The sequence below is a fragment of the Myzus persicae genome, unplaced genomic scaffold (assembly GCF_001856785.1).
Source record: "Myzus persicae strain clone G006 unplaced genomic scaffold, MPER_G0061.0, whole genome shotgun sequence".
Lineage (NCBI taxonomy): Eukaryota > Metazoa > Arthropoda > Insecta > Hemiptera > Aphididae > Myzus > Myzus persicae.
In genome coordinates, this window is record NW_019101991.1 from 929,668 (window position 1) to 944,358 (window position 14,691).

At 26.8% G+C, this 14,691-nt stretch overlaps 2 protein-coding genes across 6 annotated transcripts; both read left to right on the forward strand.

Annotated features, from left to right (window-relative positions):
* The first annotated feature begins 1,625 nt into the window (after positions 1 to 1,625).
* On the forward strand, positions 1,626 to 14,681 carry LOC111030909 (mitochondrial uncoupling protein Bmcp). 5 transcript variants are annotated; one of them, XM_022310635.1, is made up of 9 exons: positions 1,808 to 2,001; positions 6,390 to 6,494; positions 6,686 to 6,804; positions 6,982 to 7,126; positions 7,186 to 7,480; positions 9,844 to 9,962; positions 10,618 to 10,678; positions 14,272 to 14,358; positions 14,437 to 14,681. In XM_022310635.1, the coding sequence occupies exons 3-9, from the start codon at positions 6,741 to 6,743 to the stop codon at positions 14,551 to 14,553; spliced, it is 888 nt and encodes a 295-aa protein (XP_022166327.1). In that variant the 5' UTR covers positions 1,808 to 2,001; positions 6,390 to 6,494; positions 6,686 to 6,740; the 3' UTR covers positions 14,554 to 14,681. The 5 variants fall into 5 exon arrangements, with proteins under 5 accessions (XP_022166329.1, XP_022166327.1, XP_022166326.1 ...); XM_022310634.1 differs by having other exon boundaries at positions 6,394 to 6,494; XM_022310637.1 differs by lacking the exons at positions 1,808 to 2,001; positions 6,390 to 6,494 and adding an exon at positions 1,626 to 1,798.
* LOC111030910 lies at positions 2,143 to 3,657 on the forward strand. The gene is made up of 2 exons (XM_022310639.1): positions 2,143 to 2,645; positions 3,522 to 3,657. The coding sequence occupies exons 1-2, from the start codon at positions 2,361 to 2,363 to the stop codon at positions 3,579 to 3,581; spliced, it is 345 nt and encodes a 114-aa protein (XP_022166331.1). The 5' UTR covers positions 2,143 to 2,360; the 3' UTR covers positions 3,582 to 3,657.
* Positions 14,682 to 14,691: the final 10 nt, after the last annotated feature.

Here is a 14,691-nt window from a genome sequence, read left to right on the forward strand (position 1 = left end):
CACTAATTAGACAGTGGCAAATGCCCACCTTGATCGCCTCATATGACGCTAGGTACTTCATTCATTAAGCATACATCATAACAATTATTTATAAAATTCTCTAATATTGTATACTTATCAAACAAGTATAGCAGGGTTTGTACGATGTATGAATACGTTGTATTTATTAGTAAAATATTATGTATTTTGAAATACAATTTGATATTACCTACGTCTTTCAAACAAGAATAATAGAGTTTAATCATGAAAAGTGTTTACTGGTAATACATGATTAAATAATATATATATATTTATATAATGATAGATATGAATCTTAGAGTAATAGTAATTCTGGTAACTCTATGGTAGGTATGAACTTTTATCGTCAATCATAATAATACATAACAATAACAAAAATAGAATTTATTAAATATATTGTGGATATAAAAACAATAAGTAAATCTTTATTACCATAATATTATAACAATAACACATTGGTGTTTGGTAAATACATTTATATGACGTGTTCAAAGTCAAACTTTGGTACTTGGTAATCATTGTTAATCAGATATTTAATAATTAATTATAAATTATAATCTTATTCATCGCGCAGGGCGATCCATTACGGTTGACAGTAGTACACTTACTATCAAATTTTTGTTCTTAGTAATTCGACAAAATAAATAGATTGTTTTATAAACTTTTTTTTTCAAAATGATTGTAAATAACATACATTTATCTAAAAAAATGGTTGTAGAAAATAACCATACTTTTGTATTAGAATAATTGCCTATTTATCAAAACATTTTGAAGTGTTGTTTTAATAAGATTTTCCTACCAAAAATATTCAAGTTGAAAACATTAAAAGACAAGTTGGTATGTTTAAATTTTTTTTATTAAATTTGTAATTTTTTACAAAATAAGTTATGTAAATCCTGAAGTATAAAATTAATATACTTATAATATATATTAATGTATTAATAATTAATATAGTTTTCGCAGTATTCAATTTTGTATTTTTGTATTATCTTGATTCTTAATAATAATAACAAAATTCACTTAAATCTAATATAAAAATTAAAGTGTAGATATTATAAATTAAGATTTTTTTAAAAAAAAACGTATACGATTTTGGATTCATTATTATTTTTAAAAAATGTGTATAACTACTTTACAGTTATTAAAAAAATAAATAATTTTATTTCCTCGTTTATTGTTATTATTTTTCAATTAAAAAATGTTATCCATATTGTACTAAATTTTTATTCCATATTATGCATGTGCGACGTAGTAAAATAAAAATTAAATATGATTTGTATATTGGGCCAGAGTCTCAGACCTTTGATAAATAACAGGTCGTCCTGCACACTATGGCAGGCCCTGAATCTAAAGTAGGTAGGTAGGTAGGTAGGTACCCATCTGTTTGCAGTACTATGCGATATGCTTTTGCTTTGTATTTAATTATTTTCTTGAAATAAAATGGTTGACGGCGGTCGTCCCTACGTAGCCTGTCGTTACAATGACGGCCTTGACTCGACTTGACTCATGTCTCGTGGTAATAATCAGTAATCACCGATTATAAAATTTATTTACTGTAATCGGGGAATAATTGGATTTGGAAAACTCTGTTGTTCGTTCCTGTCATTATTTCTTTATCGACATTTTAGCACGTAGAATTGTAGACGTGAGACTATACATTCAGTGGCTATTGACGAGCAATAAAGCAACAAACATTATTATGTCGACAGATAAATGATAATGGAAGAATTTCTACTGAAGGCTGAATAGCGATTAACAATCATACATGTCGCTCGTACTGGTGCGTATTTATCTTGTTATCAGTTGAGTTTGTTCGTTATCTAGAGTACCCGAGTACCGGCCGTGCTGAACATAACCATTTTAATTTTTATGAAACAACCGAAATATTGTTGTGTTAGATCAACAACCAAACCACCGGCTATATTACTATTATTATACTATGCTATATTCTAGTATTCCGTAGATCGAGTTTAACGGTTGAAGGTAACTATCGTCTAATGTCTATGTTATTGCTACCCAGTTTTTTGTTCCAACCACTTTTTTGTGAAGTATATTGCTTCAATTAATCGATTGTTTGTGAACACAATATACTGTCAGAAACCTTAGAGAAACTTACTGGTAACACTTTACCTACCTACCTATTAATTATAATTTAAAGCAATTATTCAACTTCTGACCTAGTTTTTTGTTTGATCATATCTTAATCAAGCTTTTATGTTAAATTGTTGACCATTTGGTCTTGCTATACAGATAACGTTAAGTATCATAACATGATTTAACAAATTAATTCATCGACATATTGTGTAAGGTTAGGTAGGTGGATTTTTTATTTTAGTTATATTATGGCTTTAAACATTCAAGATTTTCAAGGAAGAATTTGGAGTGTATCGATACGTATCGAGGCAATTTTGAGCGTTCAAGAAGTTACACTTGCAGTATACAAGCGAAACGTACCGACCCGTATCGGACTCGGACTTCGATACGAGGTGGTACGTATCGATACGTATCAAATTTTTCTTTTTGAAAATCTTGATTGTATTATAGATATTTTTAATTTCATTGTTATAGTCTTTGCTATGATACTCATCCTATGGTATTCAAACTGCATTACGGCTCCACAGGCCATTGTGAGTGTTGGTTAAGGTAGCTGAGGTACAGAAAAAGAAATCTTATTAACATAATAATGATGATGGCGGCCAATTATGCGTAGCGATATTGAAAATAAGAATTAAAAAAAAATGTGTTATTGCACCTTTGGATAATTGATGAGTAATGTACATTATAAATACACCTTACATACTTCACATTTATTAACATAAACTTTTTTTATCATTAATGATTTGTGAGCTGAAGGTTTTTTCAATGGGGGGAGAGGAGTTGTAAATTACAATTTTTGTTTTATTTTGTCCAGTCAAATAATTTTCTCAATAATTTCAGATGTTTAGGCGAGCGAGGTATTTGGAAATTGTTCTATTAGAAAAAAATTTTCTGATAATCAACTTTGACGGAGGTTTTTAAGAGCATATTGAATCTAGTTAGTACTTTTTCAAATAATCAGGAAATACAAAAATAAATAAATGAAAATTAGTCAAAACTTAAAAACGAAGTAATTAACAGGTTTTTACCTATATAAGCTGTAACAAAAATACCTGATATTAAAATTTTTTGGTTCAAATCGATATTAAAATTTTTTTAGTATTTATAATTATACATATAGTATAATTATTATATAATTTTACTAAATTTTTTTTGAATAATTCAAAATTGGCGATTTGTAAATGTAACTTTTAGAAAAATGATGATGGTAAAAGAGTTAATTTTTTAAAATATCAATAATTTTTTGGAGTAAATTAATTTGAAACGTAATTCCTAACTTTTTCCAAAATATTATTTTTCTGAAATTCCTGACTAAGTTTATTTCTAAAATTATTTATTATCGATATAATTTTCATAATTTTTGGCATACGTTTAACTATTATCAATTTTTTGTTTCTATTTGTCAGGTCTTTCTGTTCTTACATCATACATGCTGGCAATATTATAGCTTACAATCAACATTATAACTAGGTAAAATACGTGCAACTAAAATCATTATTAGTAGGTAGGTACTTCTAAGTAGTAATAACTAATTTCTAGGTAACATTTAAAAGTTATACATGTTGTGATTTGTAAAGTTTAAATATATTTATATTTTGCTCATTTGCAAGAACTTAAAAAGTAAATTAGTGTAAAAAAAAGAAGAACTTAAATCACAAGATACTTATGTCTATTTGAACTCAACATAAAATTCAATATTATTAGTGTCAAATTTGCTGATAATCATAATTTATGATTAAAGGAAATAATAAATAGTTACTGCTCGAATCAACATTATTTCTTACAATTAATTATTTATAAAAAGTAGAATTTAACTAGGAAATTATTTCAAAAATAATAATATTATTTAACCTGTTCAAAAAACCTTTCTTTAGTCTTATTTGAAAACTTTGAAACGGCTTATTAGTTTTATTTTCAAAAAATCCTGAGGAATAAACATGTATTTATCATCAGAATACTGGTTAATTTTTTGCCATTTTTCCATTTAATGTGCATTATTCAAATTCTGATTTTTAGAATTTTTAAGTAGACCTAAAGACCATATTTTGAAATTCTTGATATTTTTTGTACTACTTAAGGAATATCCAGTGGTGACACAAACTTCTATTTTTCAAATGACCCCCTTTTTACTGAAAATTATTTAGCGGATGATTTTTTTGAAAATGTTTATGTATCTAAATCAAAATTCAAATTAGTAGTTTCTGAGTTATTAAAATGTTTACACTAAGGATGTAATATTTATTATATTTCGATCATTTTTATTAATTATTTATATTGATAAATCTATAGTAATTGCTAACTTTATCAATTTGTCTAAGTCCCTAAGGAATTTAACCCATTACCATAGACATATTATCCTTAAAACACAAAGTAACATAACTCAAAAACTTCTATCTTGAATTTTGATTTAGATACATCAAAATTCTAAAAAAAATATCTGATTAATAATTAAAAACGAAAAGGGAGGTTCCTATTTGAAAAACTGAAATTTGTATTATCACAGGATCAGCCTTAAGTGGCACAAAAAATTTCAATGATTTGAAAAATGGTCTTTAAAAATTCCAAAACTCTGAATTTAGATGAGCATGCTTAAAAAACCACCATGTACTTAGGGTACACAACACTGAGATGGATAATTTTGTGCAATAGGAGTAGATTTGTAACCAAAATAATTAAGAGGATACACCTGCATGTGTTGTGTCTGGTGCAGAGCCTCTTGGTTTCCAAGTATTATATTTAGTGGTACAGGACACTTAGACATCTAAGTCTATTGACACAATTAGGGAAGCTTAGCCCCCCCCCATTATTTTTGCTTTAAATCTAAAAGATGTTGGATTATTCAATTGCTGTTTTAGATTTAATCGTAGTTTATTATTTTAATCATGAAATACATTTTATGCAACATGTACATATTAAAAATTATTCAAAAGTGCCTATTATAATTTATAGTTTATTCAAGTAAAAATAATAATTTTAGGTTTTATGTAATAATTAATTTTGTGGGCCGACATCCAGCTTTTTCAGGGTGGTTGAGGTCCCCTCATACGTATAATTAATTATAATTTATGTGTATTTGGCGAATAAACTATACGGGACTGAGTGGCAGTATTGTGCTAAACAGTTTCCACCCATTTCCAGTTTTTGAAAAAAAAAAGGTTTTATGTAATGAATATAATGTGGACATTGGGACAGTTCACCAACCAGTTTTTTAACTCTCGAGTTCCTGGTTTCTGAATAAATAAATATGGTCGATCAGAAATTGTGTTTTCAAAAGAGATTTGTGAAAAAAGTTTGTGGTAAATAGTATTGGTAGCTTCTTGATGTCCAACTATTCAAAAAGTCTTATATCTGTAAACCATTATAAAGGAGGTTAATTATTTTAAATAAAACATTGATGAATAGAACTATTTTTTATTTTTATAAAGAATGTATTAAATATTGATGTGGAAAGTTTGAAAGCAAGAATTATGGTTGCAAAAATTCTTAAAAAACCAATTTACTGAGTACTGATAGTCAAACATTAAGACCTCTAGAAATGCCAAAAATTGTATCCTCTAATGTCTAACACATTTCCAAATTTATATACATTTTTATTTGAAGTAATTATTTTGTGGTGGTCGTGGGGTAGGAGCAATTCAAACCCTCCCATGCCTCATATTTTGATTAAATTTATTCGAAAGGCTTCGGCCCCCCTTCTATTTTAGACAACCTAGTTGCACTAATGCCTAAGTCCTACTTAACCTATTCCATCCTATCAGCAGAATTTTCGACAAAAATAGCTATTAACTGATAACTGAATGAATTTCAATCATGATTGTCATTGGTTACTTTGCTAAATATTAAATTTATAAATTGCAGTCAGCAAATCAAACATTTTTTACCCAACTGCCCCTGTTTCTGTGTTATAAACGGAAAACGTCTCAAATTTTAAGTTCATCAATTCCAGTATTGTATTGTTAGTTTTAATGTTAGATGAATTGACTTAAAATAACTTAAAGGTAAAAACATGACTTGTGTTTTTCATTACATTTTTAAATATTTTAATTTTTAAACAAGTTTTGAGCCTTTTTAAATTTTAATGTTTTACATACTCATAGTTCGCTTACAATTTAAATTATCAAACCACTTGGGTATAACAAGTTAATATTTTTCTGATTTTCATTACTTTCATTTATTTAATTTGAATCCAAAATAAGTTAAATACTTTTTAATTCCATTTATAGCATTGTTATGAAGATTTGATAGTCTGAAAATTAATTTTCTTTTTACTTGAGGTAGGATTATAAGAATACAGGATGGCAGTATTGTGTTAAACAGTTCCCACCTGTTCCCGGTTTTTTGAACGAAAAAAAAAAGGAATTATAAGAATATTATAAAAGGTAACTTATTTAATTTTCGTGAAATTATGTTGTTCTTTGTTTATTATCTTATATTTTATTCAATATCCAAAATGTTAATTTGTTTTTGTTAAGCTATTAGTTATTTGTATTATCCATGAGGGCTTAAGGCTTAACTAATTATATAAGTTGTTATTTAAGATTTATAAGCAAATGTTTAATTTTTGTTTTAGGTTTAAACAGTGGTTATTGTAGAAGAAAAATATTTTGATTATCATTTTTAGTGTGATGGAAAAAAGGGAGTGGCCACTATTTGTGTATGGTGGTCTATCATCCTGTATTGCTGAATTTAGTAAGCCATTATGTATATGTAATAAGCCTAGACTAATAGTCATGAATATCTATATATAAATATTCACGATACAAAAATATATATTTAATATATATTATTATACTTGTTTTATTGAAAGAATTTAGTATGTTAATGTACATAACTGCTTATATCTGACTGTTTGAATTATTTTGTAAGGTACTTTTCCTATTGATACAACCAAGACTAGACTACAAGTTCAGGGGCAATTGGATGGACAATTCAATAAAATTAAATACCGTGGAATGGTAGATGCTTTTTGTCAGATTTATAAGCAAGAAGGTTTCTTGTCTCTTTATTCTGGGTATTTATTTATTGTTATTCTTATAGTTTATAAATCTAAAAGAACTTATTATGTTACAGAATTAGCCCTGCATTAATACGCCAATGTACATATGGTTCACTTAAGTTTGGAACATATTATACATTAAAACAAGCAACTAATGAATATCTTCAAGTGACCGAAGATGTAGCTGTTAATTTTGGATGTGCAATATGTGCTGGAATAATATCTGCATCTATTGCTAATCCAACAGATGTGCTTAAAGTCAGACTTCAGGCTTTGGGTCGAGATAAAACCGGAATTTTTTTAGATAATAACGTTTTTAAATGTTTTCGTTATATTTATGTACACGAAGGACTCAGAGGTTTGTGGAAGGTTTGTATTTAATTTTTCACTTATGTAGGTAAGTGCCAAATATTAAGTACACATGTGCTCGAGAGGTGCTACACCCTATTCTTTTTTATTTAATCAAACAACAACATATACTACTAATATAAATTACTTTATAAGTTTGATTATATAAATGGTTTACTTTTATATTTTTGCTTTCTTGATTTTTAATCAAGATATCGTGCCCAAGTAGGATAATGATTTGAATGCAGAAAAAGGTTTGCATGTTCAGCCCTTAAAACTATTTTTTTTTTAAATTTTACTCTGAACTACAAGAGTTAGGAAGTTGGTTGATAGCTCATTTAAATAAATTAACTTTTTAACTGTAAAAATAATGGTAATTTGAAGCTAGATTTTTCAGAATCCTCAAAATCCTTTAAACTTAAATATTTTGAAAATGTTATTTAAACTGGTAAAACTTTAAAATATTCTTCTGCTGAAGCAATAATCTTAGAAGATTTCGTCATAAAATTGTTTTACTCTTTGGTTTCTATTTTCTTAAAATTTTCAATGTATATCTTATCTTTTTGTGATTTTTAATGCTACGGAAGTCGCTTAATATACTGGGACTAGAACATTTGAGTCCACTCACCAAATGAGTCAATAAGGTGAAAGGCATTAAAAAAATTAAAAATAAATACTAATTTACTTAAAAAAATTGATATTGATATTTCAGCCATTATGTAATTAAGTGTATAATAATAAAAATAATGTATAAGTATTTAATTGAAAAAATGTTGTTTAAATAAAAATAAAGTAGTAAAATATTGTAATAAGCTAGGTACCTAATTATTTTTTGAGTTGATTGTATTTTCTCTTCTTTGGTTCGAAATGTCCCCATTAATCGGAGTGTGAGTCTAATAGACTAATTTTTTTGCTGTGTGTTAGTATACCTGTAATTCGAGACTGGTTGTTTTGAGGATAATAGAATAACCTTGAAGAAAGCTTTTACTTTTGTTAATGAATTCATTGTATCGTTTAGAACTAACTTCAAACTATTTGAGGTACAATGGATGTATGTTTCTAATTATTGTTTAAATTTCAAGACTGGATGGCTAAATATACACCACTCATGTTGGAAGACCCATTTTATCCTTGACTGCAAGGTTTTAACAAATTAATATTATCAGTTGGCCCGTGTGTAATACTACGTAAAATTATGAAAATTTATTTAAAGAAGGGATTATTTTCTACGTCCTGTAGTTTTTTTTTTGGTTGTTTTATTAGCAAAAATGTATTGATTAGATGCCAATGGATTAGACAAGCTTGCCATGATGTTTGATGTTTGTGAGTTGCATTTGTTGCATTAGAGACTTTGGCTAATGGTGAATTTTTGTTTCATTCAAATGTAATTTCTTACAAATTAGGGCATTTGAGTGATTGATGTCAGTAGCGGAAGTAATAACTTATTGTTTGGTGTGTGGATTATTGAATAATATGGTGCAATATTCGTTGATATCAGAAATAATATAGATGATTTTTTGTAGTACAACTAAACTAAACTAGACTTCACTAAACAATATGTATGATATATATACAACCATATAAATAATTTGAACAATCTTTACAGTTTTTGGTATATAATTGTATTAATTAAATTTGTTTTCTCGAACATTGGGTAATAATGGGCTGCCCCAAGCCAAGAGCCTTTGATATTTGTACACATGCTCACATATATGACACACCACTGAGTTCATTCACTACAGATTTTTAATGTTGTAAACCATAAAAACACATACTAATGTGTAGATAACAGTAGTCAGTAAGTACCAAAGGCAAAAATTAATTAAATATTTTAAGAGAACTAAAAAGTATCAGGTGAATTCCGTAAGAATAATACAACTAAAGTTTTATAATAAGGTAAACATTTTTGAAACGTATCACTAAAATTGTATATACTAAAAAAAATCCGCTGCACTTTAGAAAATTTTCCATTTTGAGTACTAGCCACAGTATTGTTTAGTTCAATCCTCATGTAATAAAATCTATAAATATTCTTAATAATTTATTATCCAATAATTAAAAATCAAGAAAGTGTACATGCTGACCCCAAATTGGCAAGTGTTTGTTTATTACAAAATGAATGCTTTACTTAATTGTTTGATTGCCTTATTTAAAGTGCACATGTATACAAAATATATTGCCCTATTTGAGATATTTTATTTTTAGAATTTTATTCATGTTTTGAAAATAGAAGAGTAAAATACAAATATTTAATGCCAACATTATAATTTATTTTTGATTAGCTTCCATAGCAGTTAAAAAATTGATGTCTATTTAAAATATTTTTAAGTGTATAAAAATATAATTAATATATATAATTAATGGAAATCTATTTATTTTATCAGGGAGTCGGACCAACATCGCAGCGAGCTGCAATCATTGCAGCCGTTGAGTTGCCAGTTTATGATTATTGTAAACACAAGTTGATGGACATTTTCGGAAATCATATTTTTAATCACTTAATGTAAGTTTATTTTATATATAACATTTTTTAATGTCCATTGTACAAAAATAAATTTAGGTTTACATTAATTAGTCACTATGTACTTCTAGCGGTTCCTAACTAGGGGTACACAAAAATATTGGGTAATGGCCGAAAAATGTTAAATTTGTTTTATTTAAAAGAATTTGCTCCGGAAATATGTAATATATGTTATTAAAATTGAAAACTTTACCATTAACTTATAGAGATGGAATTTATAATGTAGATTATAGAATACTATATGTGTATAATAATATAATATAGTAGGTTGAGGTGATGTATATATTGATTCTGTCCGACTTAAGTGTATATTTAGACTATTAGTAATAATAATATTGTTATAGCACATTCTTATACCCGAGTTAAACTTTATAATGAGGTCCTGATTGAGGGGAACATCTAGCAAAATATTAAGCTTAAGCATATGGAAGAAAAAAAGGTTGGGAACCTCTGTTGCACCAAAATATAATCGACAGGGGAAAAAAAATTGTCATTTTAAAATCAAGTGAAATTAAAAATTAACAATTATAAAAAATATTTTTTTATTATTTATTAGTCTTATAGTTCATTTATCTTATAAATAATGTGTATTAGAATTGTTCTCTAAGAAATTTAAAATTGTTTTAAAATTTTTCAGCTCGAGTTTAATAGCTAGTTTTGGAAGTGCTGTTGCCTCTAATCCTATTGATGTAATCAGGGTAATTATTTATCAATTTTTTTGATTGGAATAGTTTAAATAAGTAATCTAGATACATTTAAGTTAATTTAGTAAACAATTTTAATATTGTGAATAATAATAATAAATATAATGATACAACACACTAATGTACAGTAGAAATGGATTGCGTATCTCGAACGCCTTAAGAACTATATCCATATTAACACTATAACATATAATATAATATGAACTGCTGTACCTGAGATTGTAATGTGTCATCTAAGAATTTTAGCTTCCCTTATGAACGTATAACTATATAGATAATCTTCAGTATGTGAATACTACTTATCGATTACAATCTGCAGGTAATAACTAAATTAAAGTTTTAACAAATTTAATTTAATTGATATTGATTTATGAAATATATTTTAATATTAAAATTGTATTATATTGTGTGATTTGGTTGTATACATAGACCTTATACTCAGACTGGCCCCATGAAAAAATATAAGATCCATGTTAGAGGGCACTGGTGGTGTTCTGATACCGTTGCACAGTATAAACATTATTGTAATTTAATATAGCGCATAGTATATTTTTACTTTATGGTACATCATAATCATGCACTATAAAAGGTATGATAATTGATAGTGTACCATTATCAGACATCAACTAATTTTGATTGAGCTTTGATTTTCCTAGTTTTGATTTTTCAATGTTTATGAGTTTTAATTTTACTATACGTTTAACTTTTTATTTTAATTATTATTCAAAGTGGCTAACAAATGTCTCATACCATTTTTACAAGTTTCTATATTATGATTTATTAAAAAGGCAATATTGACTCCCCTGACAAATTTATGATTGGGTTTGACGTTAGTAATCACTGCTTAAAGAAAAATAATTTATTGTATGTTTCACTTTGTTATAATAAGTAATAACTCAAGTTTCAACTCTTTTTCCTTGAGTTCTCTCATTAGCTAACCATATATCTATTTATGTTGAATTTTCCTAATGGCACTTTATGTTTTTAAACAGAATATATTTTTAGCATTAATTTCATATTTGATTGTACTGAAATTTCTGTTTTTAATTAACCCTTACATTTATATGTCCACTTTGTTTTACCTACACTATACTTTGTTATTCCTAGTTATTTCATGTTCTTAATATTATAAGTTAAACCAGATAAGAAGATAAATTATGGATGATTCATTGTAAAATAGGGGTTTTACCCATTATGATAATTATAAATAAGTAAATAATAAAACACAATTATTGAAAAAAGCGATGAAGTAGTATTGTGGTAATATGACTTGCAGTAGTTGCAGACAGATTGGAATTTCGTACCAGTAGGTTAAATAACTTTTTAGCAGTCATGTATTTATTGGGGGGAAAATATACCATACTGAAGATAGGTTTTAGTTATTTAAAGAAGCGATAAATATTTATTGACATTTTATGGTGTAATTATTCTTCCTAGAAAAATGATTATAGTATAATATACATACTATTAAGGTTTAACGTTTTTAATTTTTATAGACAGATATTAAAAGATACCTAGTTATTAGATGTAATTTTTAGCCAAAATTCACTTGATCTTCTTTAATTATATAATAATACTAGCTGATCCCATGCACTTTGTTGCCCGTTAAAAATGCCATCTCTATATAAGAGACTCGATGGTGATAATCCGTGCAGTATATTATCAGGTGCCACCTAAGGTGGATTACAGATCCCGCTAGGTGTATTCTATATTACTATGTATATGATTATATGAATAATATGTTTTATTTTTATTTTATATTTTATTTTGATTGTGTACACTCCGATGAGCAGTCATAAGTGCAACTCAGCCTCCTTGGTAGGCAATGTGCGAAGATTCGATTTGATGCATGCTTAAACTTGTCCTGTCCAATATATTGCTTATTATGCTAGGTTATTTTTATCGATATTGAATTTTTAAAAAACTAACAATAATCGAAAATGTCTTATGCCCATAAATAGCTCAACTTGAAACAAAATAATTTTAAAATGTAATGATATAGGTATAGAAAATGCTAATATAAACATTCATTGCAAATTTTATGTATCTTCTGTCAGTTGTATTAGAGTTACACCAAAAATCAACATCGATTACGTCAAAAACCAGTTTTGTGTAAACATTCACTACAGGGAATTTTATTTTTGATCTCACCAATGATTTACTTTACCATCAAACAAGATACTGAAGTTGAAATTCGAAGCATTATTTCGACTTCTTTTGCATTGTGCCATTTTTAGTATGAGAAAAATAACGAAATACCAATAAGATAAAAATTGTCTATATGTAATTTTTGTTAGTTTTTAAAAGGCTACATTTGTTGAGTTTGGTAGCGCACACACCGGTAAATTAGTTAGTGGTCTGAAGTTTCCCAATTTCACAATGTTCTAATCCGTCCCTGATGATTTGTCATCGTAGTATTATTATTCTTAAAAAAAAATATTAATAAATTGGAGCTGAGATCTTAATTTCATCGATGAAGAATTAGGTTTATGACCATGACTAGATGAATATGTTTTACAAAGTATATTTTATTGAAAATGCTTAAATACAACACTATACATTTCAGAATTTGTGGCTAAAACGGTTTCTCGTAAATTGATTGTTTGTTTTTTAAACAAGTTTTAAATATTTATGGTTTCTCGTAAATTGATTGTTTGTTTTTTAAACAAGTTTTAAATATTTATCAGATCACTAACTTATTAATAACACTTAAAGATATAATTAATTCTCTGATCAATCCAAGTAAGGATGTGGAATATATTTATACAGTTTCAGAAAAATGGATAAGATTTATAAATTGTAGTGATATTTAAGTCAAACATATTATACATACAAATAAATTTAGAAGTATGCATGCAGTCAAGGTATAGATGCTCGCATACATGGTCAAAGGCTATTCGCTAATCACCGTGATCAGATATTAATATTAATTATCACAACATATTTATGACTAAAACACCTAGCAAAAGAGCCACAAAAACTAACAGTTGGAGTCTGAGAAAAATGTAAGAAGTAACTTCATTTTAGAAATGAATACATACTTATGAACTTAAGATTATAAAACATGGCGATTAAATAATTTTAAACCACCTAAATATCTTCAATAATACTTTATTTTAAATTAAGGAATTCTACTTTTTATTATGAGTTTAAAATATCTTAAAACTGCTCTTGTGAACATTAAATTTATTATTTTAAAATATAGGGCGATTTCTTAAGCACGCACATCCTATTTGTACCCTTAAATTATTCATACATTAAAATTCAGATTCTTGGAATTTTTAAATACCTTTCAAGATCATTTTTCAAATCATTAAAATTGTTTGTATCCTGCGATAAATCAAACTTCAGTCAAATTAGAAACTCCTTTTTTATTATTAAGCAGATATTTTTTTTTTTGAGAATCTTGATGTATCTCAATAAAAATTCAAGCTAGTAGTTCTTTAGTTATGTAACTTTATTTATGTTGAATATTTTTATTGGTTTATAATCATTGTACCTACATACAATAATATGATTAAAAATACAATTTTAATGACATATTTGAATTTTTAAATTTGATTCAATAAATTAAAATACATTTTCAGACTAGACTAATGAACCAGAAGCACAATAGAAATACTGAAGTTATTCAACAACATATCTATAAAGGAAGTATTGACTGCCTAATAAAAGTATGTTCCCTATATTTAGTATATAGAAACAAAATTTGATAGTTTAGTTCTAATTTGTCTATTTATTTTATGTTTTAGACTGTCAAGTATGAAGGAGTTGTGGCACTGTACAAAGGTTTCATTCCCACTTTTGTTCGAATGGGACCCTGGAACATAATATTTTTTATAATTTACGAAAGACTGAAAACGATCTAAGTTTTAAGCCTATGTTATTGGAATAAAATAGAGTATCCAGCAAGTTAAACTTAATATTGTTATCATCTATTTTACAATTAAGTATTATATTTATAATGGAAATATAAGACATTATTGTGAGAAATTAACACATTTTGA